Source organism: Lytechinus pictus, chromosome 5, assembly GCF_037042905.1.
Source record: "Lytechinus pictus isolate F3 Inbred chromosome 5, Lp3.0, whole genome shotgun sequence".
Lineage (NCBI taxonomy): Eukaryota > Metazoa > Echinodermata > Echinoidea > Temnopleuroida > Toxopneustidae > Lytechinus > Lytechinus pictus.
Window position 1 is genome coordinate 53,848,557 of NC_087249.1, and position 15,229 is coordinate 53,863,785.

Genomic DNA, 15,229 nt, shown 5'->3' on the forward strand with positions numbered 1-15,229 from the left:
AAACTATCCCAAACATGATTACCGTTTCCATGGACAGTCCTATTGGAGCTGTCAAAAATTTGTTTTTAAATGAAAAGAGGAAGATATATTTTCAAAATTGTACTTCCTGGGATTGAATGCCACTTTAAATTCCCTGGGTAAATTAAACACTACTTTTTGAAGATGTACTTCCTGCTTCAAATCAACAGAAAATGATTATAAATGAGCACCTGAGAGTGTACTAATTCCCAATGATTTATGCTCACAATTTATGAAACTATAATTCTAAGCTTTATAATCCTTACATCACCCATTCCCAACCCTTTCAGTTAATAATCTATAGCGAAACAAGAAATCAGCAATAAAGCTTCTTTCATTCATATTTTCACCAAGAGTAAAAATCTGGTGGTGATTATGCAGGAATTAAAAAAAAAGACACTGTAGTCTTCGTAAGTTGACTTGATACTTTTATTTCAGCTTTATATTAGACCTAAAGTTGTGCTCAAAAGTTAGTGAACCCCCACCAAACAATGCACTTCTTCATGCTGAGTGTTGAATGTAGACAACAATATGATATTCGGCAAGCCCGGGGGAAAAAAACTTAATTGAGTGTGGTATTTTATCAACTGACTTCCCAATCAAATATCTAAAACATAGCAGAACTTGAACACTATTAATGAAATTTACTGGTGGGAAGCACCACTGTTTGTATTTTCCCCAAACAGTAGGATTCCTATTATTTCCCTTTAAAATCTCTCTTATTTTCTCTTCTTTTTTCTGTGTTCTCTTCCTGAAAACAAATATTTAAAAACAGGCCTACACTTCCTTTCCTCTCCCCCTACAGTATTCTAACACATGGCAGAAAATACTTGGGCTAAATGCCCACACATGCCAGCTGTGCTGATGCCTATACAGAAATTTTGATCACCTGATTTTTTTTAAATCTGCATCACAATCAACTATGGGGGCGTGGTCTAACTATAACCATCCAAGCCTTATTTGACACACAAACACACACAATCGCATTGAAATGTGTACTTAATCAGATTGTGGGCGGAGTTTGACTGTGAGTGATGGGGTGGGATGGATGATTGCCATGCATACAATTAACGTGGCAAGTACATGTAACAATTGCTGATAGAGGGCGCTATTGTGTAAACTTTGATGGACAAATCTCATAGGAGAGAACTCTTTTTCTTTAATTCAAATTTCGCATATTATTTACCTTTCTACCATTTAGGATTCAAAGAAATTAATTTGAAGCCCATTTATTGGGTGTTCATACACCCGCTCTGGAGTTTAACACAGTCATTCTGATGATTTCTCTCTCTCTCTCTCTCTTTCTTTTCTTTTTAATGGTTTTCACTTTCCAGCCTCATCAGCACTTTGTCCCCACGTCACAGACTAGTTACAAGAATGGGATATTTTTTATCTGGGAACCTTTTAATGAAATATCATCTTTAGAATTCATCTGCATATATTCATTTTATCAAAACATATATGTATTCATAGAGGATGATGACAAAGAAATATTATGAGGATGATAATTATAATATTTTGTAATTTGCAGGTGTATTGCCATTATAATTCGATATTATGCTGCAACAAAAAATTGGAAATAAACAATATCCAATTTTGCTTTCACAGTATTTATTCATTTTTTCAAATTTTTGTATCCATTATACAATATATTTACTCCTTGATTCTATTTTCTTGAATATCATTGTATTTAAGTGCAAGAGAAACCAGATTTTATATGAATGAGTCATGCAGACTAAACTTGAATTATCTTAATCTTTCATCTAGTACCTTGAAAAAAAATCAATGGAAACATCAAAGCTGATAAATCAATTAATCATTATTTGATTTACTGAGTTTGTTTGTTTTTTATCTTCAATAAAAAGTTGTATTCTGTTCCAATTTTGAAATCAATATCGGATAATCATCTGTGTCAGGTAGCAATGAGGTAGAGCAATCTCTTTAGTTTAACCAATAGGAGATCTTATCAAAGCATAGTAGAATAATTCACAATATAAATTTGTCTTATTATATCTACTGTAGGATAAAAGGCCTACAGATGTTGTTGTGAAGTCGTCAATGCAACCTAAAATCATGGAAATGGTAAATGGTTTGCCATTCAATCATCATATTTTGTCACAGATAACGCCATGTTTATCAACATGTTATTACATGAAGATTGAGCATACTAAACAAACATATCCTTCTGATCAAGAATAAGTTCACACCACCTCATTCATCAAGGATATTTCTCAAATATACATAGATAGGTTTTGCATATGCAAGATTGTCACGATCATCTTCAATTCATTATGGATTCCAGTAATCACAGCTAAGTCTTTTAACAAGCAAGGCAATAAGCTCCACATGCATGTGGATCCTCATAAAGCATTCACATGGTTAAGTTCTCAAAAACAATGTTTACACACAACCACAAATATATCCTTGGAGAAACACAATGGCCCGAATTCAAAAAGGTGGTTTTTAATACCACCGGTTGAACCCATGGTTTATGCAGATTTCCTGTATAAATTACACTTAATTTACCGCGTATAAGGAAAATGTGTCCAATACTGATGCATGCCTTTATCACATTGCACCTAATTGACGCCTACTGCCATGGTTAAGTACATTATTTTATTCATGAGTCAACTGTTTGAAAAGTGGACTTACTAATTCAAAACAGTGGACTCATGAATAAAATAGCATACTTAACAATGGCAGCAGGCATCACTTTGGCGCAGTGTGACAAAAACGCGTATCGGCATTGGACATTTTTTAATATACGCGGTAAATAGGCGTAATTTATAAAGGAAATCTACTTAACCGTGGGTTCAACCAATGGTTTATAAAACTATCTACATGTATGTGAATTCGGGCCAAAGACTCTCCTACAGTCCACACAAACTGACCATAGACGGATGTGTTCACACCACATAACTTTTTAGCAACAAATTACACACAACCACAAATACATTCTAGGAGAAACTCTTTCATATGGTCACAAATACACACACTGATGTGTTCACACCGCACAGTGAGGAATACGTTCCTACCTGAGTATGTAAATCCACTGATGCTCTACCTGCATACTGTGCCATCCTATGACGATAATTCAAATTGTCACAGATCTCCTAAACAAACAAAGAAATAGAGAACACACAGAAGTGTGAATATTCACATTTAAGCAATATACAACACAAGGATATCTTATCAGACAAATATTTTCTGACAAATCATATCCAGCAAACTTTACAAAATCTTAGATTTTCAAATTACAAAGTCTCATTTCATGGCAAATGTTCCAATGATGTATCACCAATTGATAATGGCATGTCATGAAACACAAGACGTTATTCATTATCAACTTAAATTCAATAACTTTAATGAAGTTATTCAATTCATACAAATCATTGAATATGGTTGATTATTTCAGCAGATAAAGAAATATCATATTTCGCTCGCTATTTTCAATCCTAGACCAACGAGGTAAACATTTGGAATCCTGTACAAAAACAGAGGGCAATATTGGCCATATTTCTGTTAGTGCGCTTGCGCAGTATGAGCCGATTCTGATCACTGATTTCAATATCTGAGAAATCTGCCTGGAACCAGATTATGAACCAACGCATTGTAGATAATGCGCGGCACGGCCAGTGCATACACAAAACCAAGCGCAAGATTTCTATGCGTAAAGTGTATGTGCGCGCCATGCATGATTCGATGATGCAAGGTAACAATTTACATCACAATTGCTTAGCAAGGGTTACTTCGCTAAGTTTGTGAAAAACCCGAAATCAGAAGGAGTGATAAGCAATCAGGCATATAAATTGTTCCAAATAATGGCTTGAATTACACATTGTACAGCCTTGGGTAATAATAATAATATTGACTGGCTCTTCTTTCAGGAAACATCAAATATGTTGCCCTTAAAAGAAGCATTTTGCCCTCATCTAAAGACTCGGGCCAATATGATTCTGTTGTGGGCGAAATATTTGATGTTCCCCTAGAGGCCAGTCAATATTATATAATTGTAAAACCTGTTTCTCAAAATGTAAAAATTTAGAGGACAACTCAGATATTGCCAGACTTTAGAGGTAAGTGGCAACATTATTTTGCCTAGAAAGAGTTTTAGGGGAAAATTAACCCAGGGGAACTTTTCGTAAAAGATGCAGGTGCTAAGTGCTCACTAATTGTCATCTCTGACAATTTCAGTAAACCCTTTTTACTATGGCAACTGACAGTGACACTAATCGTTAGTGCAAACAGATTTTGAGACATGGTGGCCTGATTTCTTTCCTTTTGTAGTAACAGGTTATTGGTGTATATATTCACCTGAATCTTGGCCTTGTCTAAGAGATTTGGGTAGCAGGAATCAGCTGCGGTTGCAACGGCTAACATCCGATGGACAATCACGTCAGAGTATCTGTGAAACCAAAGACTGATGGGTTAATCACTGCTTTTATTCAACAACTGCACAAGCCAATACTTTTTTTTACATATTCATGTCCATATCCTTACAACTTTGTATTGATTGTGCATGTTTCTTAGTTATTATTTTTCATAATTTCCCAATATACAGAAGTGGAAATGTTGGTGATGTTGGAAAAGTCAAACTGCATTACTGCATCAATTCTTACATACCTTCTAATAGGAGATGTAAAATGAGTGTAGATTGGTGAGGCCAAACCAAAATGTAGGTACTCATCTTCCTTTAGCATCCCACTGCTGAAGTAGAGTGCTTGTGTCATGCATCGCGTTGTCATCATACGTAATAACTGGTTGAAGAATGGAATGGAAGGAATATTGGCCTTGTCCAGGGAATCAGCGAGTGCTTTACCACTGTCAACCTGCAATTCAAAGCCCTGTAGAACACAAGAAGGTGAAAGGAATTTTGAAGTTGAAAGGAATTTCAAAGATTAATATCTAAGTAAAAACATAATTTTTCATTGAATATCAGGATATGACAATATCAAATTATACATGCATTTATTCACTGTCTAAAAGACTTAAAATCTCATTGATACTACCTGAAACAAGTTCAATATGATACCTTGAAAAAGTTGCAACAATGGCAATGACACGAGCAGACATTGACAATGGCTTTCACTATTCACCTCTGGTTTGTTTTCACACTGAAAAATTGGAAGGAATTCCCCTAATCAATCATATGTCTTGAACTTCATTGCAAGTTTGCAATCGTTTGCTGATCTCCTCCATGCTACACAGAGTGTAAACCAATTTGCTACAGTAAAAAATGCTCTATCAATTGTAAAATTGCAACACAAATTTGCAATAGATTGCAAATATTTTCTTACAACACATCCTACAAACCTCAAATTAGAAATAATTTACAGCAAATATTTGACGTACCCTTGTGAGAGCGACTTTGATGATTGGTTCAAAGTTTGAAGGTGGAGGAACAGGATGTCTTCTAAGGCAAGCACTCAGAGGAAACTCCTGTCTTATCCTCTGGGCTACAGAGATGTTAGCCAACAACATGAACTCTTCAACCATGGAGTTGGTTTCTCTGAAAGAAAGCAGATAGATTACAAAGATTGAGAAAATGGAGGAATAAGATGTCATGCCCTATCCTCTGGGCCACCAGAATATTAGATAGCAACATGAATTCTTGAACCATGGAGTTGGTTCCTCTGAAAGAAGGAAGAAAGAGTATCAAGATTGAGGTTCTAAATATCACTCCTGAAACTCCTGTCTTATCCTCTGGGCTACAGAGATGTGAGCCAGCAACATGAACTCTTCAACCATGGAGTTGGTTTCTCTGGAAGAAGGAAGAAAGAGTATCAAGATTGAGGTTCTAAAATATCACAACCAGGCTGAAATGAATAATCCTGAGAGAGTACATTACATTCAGAAAACCCAGGGCTTGTTTACAGATGAGCTAGGGGTGACATGATAGAAACCTTTAAGATTCTTCACAAATATGACCCTGATGTTAACCCATGTCTGCAACTTAATTCTCTCGCCAGTACAAGGGGTCATGCACATAAGCTTTCCAAGACTAGAGCTAATAAGAATATACGTAAGAACTTTTTTACATTGAGGATCTGTAACTAATGGAATAGTCTTCCTGAGCTTGTAGTAGTCTAATGATGTATTACATTTGAAAAGAGGATTCATTTTTGGTGGCGTAAAGCAGAATTTAAATTTGATTATAAGGTTCCTCCCCTGGACCGCGCCAATTCTTCAAACGGCACTGTATATCACCAGGAGCTGGACATAGAGGAACAGGAGATCCTGCGTCCAGGACTGAACCTTATGTAACCATATGTCTTGAATTAATCCAAGGCCATTCCATGCAATGGACGTGGATGCTCTATTGACTGGTCTAATTCTCATTTCATTGATATGTGAGATGTTTGGTCCCCTTTTTTCTTGTTTGTGCTGTAATACGGTAATGTGCCACAAAGATAGTGGCATTGCCGATTACCCTCAAAATATCAAAATTCAAGACCTCAAAACCATTGGATAATACATTACCCGAATTGCTAACCAACATTGAGCTCATGCAGCTATCATATTCCCATTGTATTTAATGGGAAAAGGCAGCAAAAGACAAAGTTGCAGAAACTCTCAAAACAACAGTAAAAGAATCACATTGCCATCATGGAATTGCCTAAAGACCATCCTCCAGTTTGCCTGACGTGGTTGACTTACCTCATGACTTTTCTCTCAACTTCTATAGGATCATGAGTCTCACTGTCCATACTGAAACGGATCTCAGATGATGCTAACGTCAGAGCTCTGTAGAGGAAGAGATAGGACAAACAAGATAAAATCATATGACCTCATGACTTTCCTCTCTTTTTTCAACAGGATCATGAGTCCATACTGAAATGGATCTCAGATGATGCAACGTCAGAGCTCTGTAGAGGGAGACATGACAGAGAATGAGTAAATAAAGGGGACTGAGATTTGCTCATATCTCTTTTGCTTCTTCTTTCATCAGGAAATTCTCTCAACTTCTTTCCTATTCCAATTCTCCCTTTTTCTTTACACTGAAATTGGATGATCAAGAGGAGAAAAACACTGGGCAGACTTCACAATGAAAGAATGTGCAGATTTTCTTACATTAGTATAATAGCTGTTTACAAAGAGGACCACAGTAACCAGGATATCACTGTATTTTACACTGGCTAAAAATTAGTTGAAAATACAAATAATGACAGAAACAAGAAATGCTGTAAATCCATCTTTCAATGTTACTGCCTTGTTGAATGATTATATCCTGTTAAGTTTAACACTGTCTTCTTCTTACGTTACAAAAGTACAAAATAATCAGAAGACATATCACAGGGGGTACCAGGGGACTGTTTCATGAAAGTTGTCAGCACTGACAAGCTGTTTTTCTCCAACAGTTACCATAGTAACAGTCAGAGGCTAGTGCTTCTTAGCCAATCGAAATCAAGAATTTCATTAAAATTGTCAGCACTGACAATTTAGTCCGTACCGACATCTTTCATGAAACACCCACCGGTTAGTTACTGGGTCTGAAAAGAAGCCAAGTGGGCGTTTCATAAAGCTGTTGGCAAGTTATAAAGAAAGACTTTATCAATATGACTGGTGACCCTTTTTTGTACTAAATAGTATATCCCCATGTAGCTGCCTTAGCTCCTAAGAACATGGACCAGGGGAGCGTTTCATGAAAGGACTTGTCGGACGTTTTATCCGACAAGTCCTGATTTATCCGACAGTTACTATAGTAACAGTGCTTCTCAACCAATCAGAATCCAGGAAAGTTGTCAGATCTGACAACTTGTCGGACAAAAATATTGATGAAACGCCCCTCAGTCGTGCGTAAAGCAGTGCATAACTTTATGAACAGCTTTATGAAACACCATCAGAACATTAATGCCCAATATGTGCTGTACAATAAATCCTGGGAAGTGGTCACAGTCTGAAATCAGGCAACTGCCTGAAGATTGGCACATCCTGGGCCCTGTTGCAGAAAAAGCTTTAGAACCCAACTCAAAATATCAAGCGCAAATCCTGAATGCGCGCTTTTGACTGGTTGAAATCAAAGTTGTGTATGATTTCTTGAGTTGCGTTTGATAGCAAATCTTTCTGTAACAGGCCCCAGATGTCAGTTTTATAAAATGAAATTATGTTGTTTCCTTCTCCATTCTTTTGAATAGATAGTCAATGGAATTTCAAGATTGAAGGGCTAAAAAGGAAGGAGGGGAGAAGAAAACCAACACCACTTACCCATTATCAATTCTCTTTTGCTTGAGAATCTTGGCCATCCTGTTGAGTCCTCTTAGACCTATTGCTAGAGCATCATTCTGGGATTTATCATCAATCTTGTTCTGTGCTTCTTCATACGTGAATGCTGCCTACAATCAGAAATAAATGAGACTTTTTTTATTTCTCAGTAAAAAAAATGAACAAACTATACATATACATGTACAGAGAGATGAAGGAAATAGGAAATATTACCAACTAGAGGGTAGGTCACATGTGATGACAAATGCATTCATTTCTGACAAGAAGTGCTTCCCCTTAAAAATTAGTGGTTTACACATGTGTATACAAATTCAGAGGATGTACAGAAATATCAATGCATGAACTATACAATTGACCAAAGTCAAAGAGAAGTCACTACTCAAATGAAATCCCTAATCTTGATGTAACAGGGCCCTGATATGCAAACACCTTCAATCATTTCAAGAGCCCATTTGTGATAGGATAAAGTATAAGTTTACACTCAAAAATTAAAAAGGAATAAGGAATCCATAGATGAATTTGTCTAAAGTAGAGATATTCAGTAGACGTCTTACCCTTGACTTGATGATGCTCTTTGTGAATCTGACATTGACAATCTCAGCTTCAGGGGTCATCTCCCATAGTGTTGAGAAGGCAAACCTTACCTCTCCACCCCTCAGAGAACAGAGGTTGGAACTTAGAAGATCTGGTACCATGTCTATCCTCTGTGGCAAGACAGTAATGAAATAAAATTACAGATAATGATAATAAAGAAGTGAATGAATTTTTTTTTTTATAGAGGAGAGATCTACATGAACCTGATATTAAAGGAAACCAAAATCCAAGAAGCAATCTTATTGGAAAGAGTAAACAAGAGGAACAATTTCAAACAAGTTTCATCAAAATCGGTTATGAAATAGGCAAGTTATGGACGTTTAAAAAGTCTTGCTGTATTTTCTATGGGATCCTCAAATCGGCAAACATGCTTCAAAATGGCTGATTTTGTGGACAACCTTCAATTTGATTTGTACACAAATTTTCAGATTATCCCCTTTATTCTACATATTTCACATCATCTCCTCCTGACCTTGATATATGCGGTGTGAATTATATTTTCCCATGCCATATGTTATGCGCAGAATGATGCAGTATGCAATTTTAAAGATAATAGGGAAAATCTGAAAAGAAAGTACAACAAGACCTTTTAAGCGTCCATAACAGTCAGACCGCAGGTCCCTATGCTAATGAGCAAAAAGGCCAGATTCATCCAAATCATCTCGTGGCTGAATCCTCCTCCTTGCAAAATCTCGTGATTCGTGAGATTTTCTTTCTCTAAGAATTTACCTGTTTTAACCTCAAGTTAAATGAAATATTATTGCACCATCAGATAGAGTAAAAGTTACTCTTTCATATTGGTCATTTATTTTGTATACAATATTTTGTTAAATAAGTAAATTTCTGGCCTAAAATTGTGCCTCAAAACTGAATTTTCCTCCTCTGTTTTCTTTTGCAAATTGTGCAAAACTTTTTATTTTGAGCCTCAATGATATCTATATCACCATAAAGCTGAACTTCTGTACTTTCTCACAATGCCACTCTTGATATGCGGCACTTTTTAATCGGGTCAAGATCACACTTTTCCCACCAAGGTACAAGACGAGATTTTTGAAATTTTGTACTTGCATGAAATCAAGAGTTCTGTTTGGCTGGATAAGGTTCACAGAACAACAGGCGCGGGGTATTTGAGGAGATTACCACATGGGAAGTGTGACCTTCCCACGAACCCAGGCACTGGAACCGTTGGAATTTGCCATTATGTGGTCTTTTTGACCAATCAGAGTGCAGTATACTTGTTTTCAAGCTGCTCTATGTACTTGGCAAATGAAAAGTGTGATCTTGACCCGATTAAACCAATTCTTATTTTGAAACCTATATCATTTCAAAGCATACATATTCAGCTTCATCATGATATAACAATCATTTGGGCTCAAACAAAAATAAAGTGTGAAAATAGCAGCTTTTGTCAGGTGAAAATATTTATTTAGTAGCATATTTTAGATCAAAATTTTAACCTATATTACAAAATCTTTGAATAAATCCAAACACATGACCTGAAAGAATGATTCTTCTTCTTTACAATGGTACCAAATTCATGAAATTCGATGCATAATTAGAGCAGTAATGACCGAATGAAAAGAGGTGTTTTGGTCTGCATCAAGCTCATTAAATATGCAAAACATCTCAAGTCATGAATATCACTTGGATGAAAGAAGCCACTTTCTTGGGACCTGCAGTCTGACTGATAACTTGCATATTTTACAACCGATTTTGATGAAACTTGTTTTAAATTGTTCCTCTTTTTTTACTTTTTCCAATAAGATCGCTTCTCTTCTTGGATTTTGGTTTCCTTTAATGAACTCATAAAGCTGTAAGTTACGAGAGACTTCATGACGAACTTGTGATCCTCTCTTAGGATTTAATTCAAACCAATAAAAATCTGGTGTGTATCATTTACTACAAGAAATGATAACCAATCATATTAAAATCACTAGTAACTAATGAACAGCTTTATGAAGCATCCACCAGGGGTCATATCCCAGAGTGGTGAAAGCAAATCTCACCTCACCACCCCGCAAAGTAACATACATTGGAACTCCAAAGAATTGGTACCATGCCAATCATCTATAACGGCGGTTAATGAAATATCAATCATACAATCATGAAAGTTCATGTGTTGATTGAAAAAAAAATGTTTAACTTTGATCTCAACACAAGAAAAAATCTCAGTGTTCAAACCTTCTTTCCACAAGGACAGAGGGCGATACGTGCTTCAGAATGTCAATGAGCTAACAATTAATCATTATGTCACTTAGGTAAAATCGGGTCACATCACTGAGAAAGGCTGCAGTCAGTAGCCAGAATTTTGAGGTAACTCTCTGAGATTTTTCTTGTGTTGAATTTGTGTTAAACATTCTTGCCATCAGGCCTCTACAAAAAAAAATTCATCAATTGCCCTGTCGGGCAAGTGATAAAAAAATTTGCTTGCCCGATAGAAAAAACTGCTTACCCGATTTTTTTTCAAAAATTCTTTTGCTCTTAATTATTCTTTTCTGTCCTGGCTGAACTTGATTTACTGCATGGCGCTGCCCTTGGCATTTCTTTTTCTTGACTCTTGTTCAACAAAAGTCGCCTATTTTAGTCTGACGGCTCAATTTTTATTTGGTTTGAAGTTGAAGCCAAGTCCTGGCCAGGGTGACCAGATTTCACAAAATGAAATACGGGACAATCAACAACAAAAAAAAGATCAAGAAAGAAGGCTACACAGTGTTAGACTTGTGAAAAAAATATACAGAATTGGAAGGAAGGGTGAACGAAAGAATGAAGGAGAGAAAGAAAAGAGATGAATTGAGAAGAAAGAAAGAAAACATGAAGGGGAAAATATAAGAAATTTCTAATAAAAGAAGGATGAGAGAGAGAATAAAAATGTTTCCGTCATTCTTTGAATTGAATATAGAAAGAAAAAAAGAAGGGAAGATGAATAAATGTGTGAAAATCAAAATAAAGAAGAGAAAGACAAAAAGAAAGTAAGAAAAAAGGAGGAAAGAAAGAATGAAGGAAAGAAAATGTTTCCTTCCTTCTTGGAAAGAAAGAAACAAAGAAACAAGAAAACAGGAAGAAAGGAAGGAAGGAGGGAAGGAGGGAAGGAAGAAAGGGAAATAAAGTATAAGGGAAAAGAATAAGGACAAAATGAAATAAATAATGAAAGAAAGAGAGGGAGGAAAGAATGAAGGGAGGCCAGAATGAAAAAAAGAAGAAAATAATGGAAGGAGAGAAAGAACGAAAATAAAAACGAGTGGAAGGGAGAAGGAATGAAGGAAATAAAAAAAGGAAATGTAATAAAGAAGGCAAGTTAGAGAAAGAAGGAAAGAAAGAAAATGAACAGAGAGAGAAAGAAAGGATCAGGAAATAAAAATAGATATGTAACAAAAAAGGGCAAGAAGGAAGGATAGAAAAGAAAGAAAGAGGAAAAAGTTCAAACTTTAAGCAAATAAAAACAATCCAATCATATAACAAAAATCCTAATGATATTTGATGGTTTTTTTTATATATTAAAAAAAAAAAAAACTAAAATGTTTTAGAAATGAATAAAATACTGGTCACCCTGGTCCTGGCCGAAGCTTGCATGCATTCAGCGCGATCTAGCTCGAGAGTCGGCTGGCTCGCAATCGCTCGTGTACGTCCGTACATGTACTGTAGCGTGCGCTCAGAGGGCGAGAGAGGGGTTTCCCCAGCTAGCGCCTTCGTCGATTAGTAGCACATGCGCACAGTGTAGTTTAGAAAGTAAGATGGCTGCCCCCATCGAACGGGACCGCTGGCGATAAATTGTCGGTAAATTGGCGCTGATTTGACATGTTTCCACTGTTTTTTTACTGGTATGACATTGTATGAGAGATAATTGGCCGATAATTGCAATTTATCAAAAAATTATTAAACTTTACTGTCAATTTATCTTTTTCATTTTCAAAACAACCACTTGCCCGATCGGGCAATTGACTTTGAGAAATGCTTGCCCGCACGTCATTTTCACTTGCCCCGGGCAAGCGGGTTTGTCGCACCCTGTTGCCATTATATAGTATCCAATGGATCTCAATTCCCTTTAGAGTGGCGTAGTTACTTCACATTTTTAAGATAAAGAGTAGGGGAAGGCGGGGTAAGTTGTGACACTTTTTGCATTTTGCATGTTAGAATTGATATGAATAATAATATTGTAGTATTAAGTACCTTGCCTTCAAATTTGATTCTTGGTAAATATTTTTCACCTATATATAACTTTCTACCCCCACACTGAAAGTCATTGTGACCTTTGAAAAAAACGATGTCAAATGGCTCAACTTGCCCCATCTGTGGGGTAAGTTGTGCTACCTTCTGGGATAAGTTGAGCCACAAAAACTATGTACAAAATGTATGCGGGAAGAACCGGCATGTCAACGTTTTATTTAAAGACTTTTTACTTGCTAATTCTCTATAAATGCTAACATCCTCTAAACGTAAAAGAACTGTCATGTGAAATTGCTCTGTTCTGCCTCCATATCAATGGCTTTTAAGGTTTTTTTATATGTTTTATTATACATTACCATAAGAATTACCATGGCACAACTTGCCCCATGTTGGCTGGCACACATTACCCCAGTCCGAACTTAATGCGATATTTTCACATCCACACATTTCTTATGCATCCATCATGTAAAAGACTATGACAAGAATGAGAATCCATACCTGGACTAACACTATTGTTCTTATTTCTTTGTTATATTTAAAGACGTGTGTGGGTAAAAAGCACATATCACACAATTTTTTACTTTTTTGGCTGAAATTCGTATTTTTCCCTCTATAAAAGTACTTTTTGTTTCAAAGTTGAAAACAATGTGGTGGGGTTAAGGGTTATGTCATGGGTCATCAATGCATGACACCACCACAATGTCCGACTCATTCATTATTGGCCTGGGGGTGGTGGCTCAACTTGCCCCTATGCTCAACTTACCCCGCCTTCCCCTATAGACTAAGACAGAGTATCAATTCAGAAATTCTCAAATCATACAAGAAATAATTATCTTCCCAAAAATGTCAGATATGAGGTTTTGTCATGACAATGAAGCAATTCTCGAATCCACTGTCAGAAGCACCACTCAACAAACACTTATCCAAATACTTCATATTCTTTAAAACGATGAAGTATAGAAGTAGAAGTAGTAATGAAACTTACCCTGTCAACAAGATAAACTGTTGTACCTCTGTTACAGGCCTCTGTGTCTAAGGCATTTCCTGGCTTAATAAAATGACTGACATCAGCTATGTGAACACCAACCTGACAAAAAATTACAAGGGCAAAATTTGAGTTTCAAAAAATTACAAGGTAAAAAATCTGAGTAAAAAAAACAAACCAAAGTTGAATTTTATCAATCAGCAAAATTGAAGATGGTTGCTTGATCTCCTGTCCTAAGGAATTTTCCAAAAAACAAAACAAAAGAGTACTCAAATACCATTTTCTCACAGACAAAATTTCCCTTAACCCTGTACTACAGTTGGGGGTAAATGGCAAGTTAGCCCTATCTATAGCCCGGGGTTAAGCTTGGTCCACTTTTTTTTTTTCATAACGTCTTTGAAAAGTGGGGTAACCCCACCTATAGTACAGGACTATCTGGCCCTGCAAAACAGGATAGAGGCAATTACAGTGTTTAGTGTGAAAAAAAATATCAATATAATTTCAATATGTTATGACTCCTCTTATATATCATAAATTCACTGTGACAACCACATCATGTTGAATGATGCCATGAACAATCATTGAAAAATTATCTTGTGCAAACGTGCCTTTGCAACATTTTTTTTAATTCATTATATTTCATTGGCTTCGCAAACAAAATTTTGCCTAGCTTTGCAGCATCAAGTTTGAAGGAGCATTAACTAAAATAAAACAACCCCAACTCCATGTTGGTATTCTCATAAAAGTAATAATAATATTCCACTTTCATATAGCGCTCCATACATCGAAACAGTGTGTCTTAAGCACTGAAAAGATGCTTTCACCCTGCTCATCAGATCCAAGCTTTCCCGCACACAATGCACAATCCACTCCCTGGGGAGCATTCCAACAAGGACTCACCTCTGCATTGCCATTTTCCAATGGTCTATAGTGAAGGGCATCATCAATGTCTGTACAGCCAGGAGGATCTACACTGCAGATGTCTATATGCCTCAGATCTTCTCTTGCAGCTTCATCCTATATCACAAGAATAGTGGGAGGGAATTTATAAATATGACTTCAAAAATTAGTATTCCTATTCAATCTAATAATGAGAATCATCAATATCTGTACAGCTTGGAGGATCTACACTGCGGATGTCTATATGCTTGAGGTCTTCTCTTGCAGCTTCGTCCTATATTACAAGAATAATAATAATATATGCAATTTATTAGGTGCCATATCCATCTCGTAAGAGATGCTCAA

The 15,229-nt window shown here is 36.3% G+C and overlaps 1 protein-coding gene across 1 annotated transcript in view; it reads right to left on the reverse strand.

The window, feature by feature from the left end:
• Positions 1 to 756: 756 nt before the first annotated feature.
• The window catches only part of LOC129261271 (exosome complex exonuclease RRP44-like), a 30,828-nt gene continuing 16,355 nt past the window's right edge, over positions 757 to 15,229 (reverse strand). Inside the window, exons 11-19 of the mRNA XM_064099249.1 lie at positions 14,885 to 15,001; positions 13,985 to 14,086; positions 8,796 to 8,945; positions 8,224 to 8,351; positions 6,676 to 6,762; positions 5,371 to 5,527; positions 4,642 to 4,862; positions 4,333 to 4,423; positions 757 to 3,131 (exon numbers count right to left, since the gene is read on the reverse strand). Coding sequence (XP_063955319.1) covers positions 2,991 to 3,131; positions 4,333 to 4,423; positions 4,642 to 4,862; positions 5,371 to 5,527; positions 6,676 to 6,762; positions 8,224 to 8,351; positions 8,796 to 8,945; positions 13,985 to 14,086; positions 14,885 to 15,001 — 1,194 coding nt within the window. The 3' untranslated portion in view covers positions 757 to 2,990. The remainder of the gene's footprint in view (positions 3,132 to 4,332; positions 4,424 to 4,641; positions 4,863 to 5,370; positions 5,528 to 6,675; positions 6,763 to 8,223; positions 8,352 to 8,795; positions 8,946 to 13,984; positions 14,087 to 14,884; positions 15,002 to 15,229) is intronic.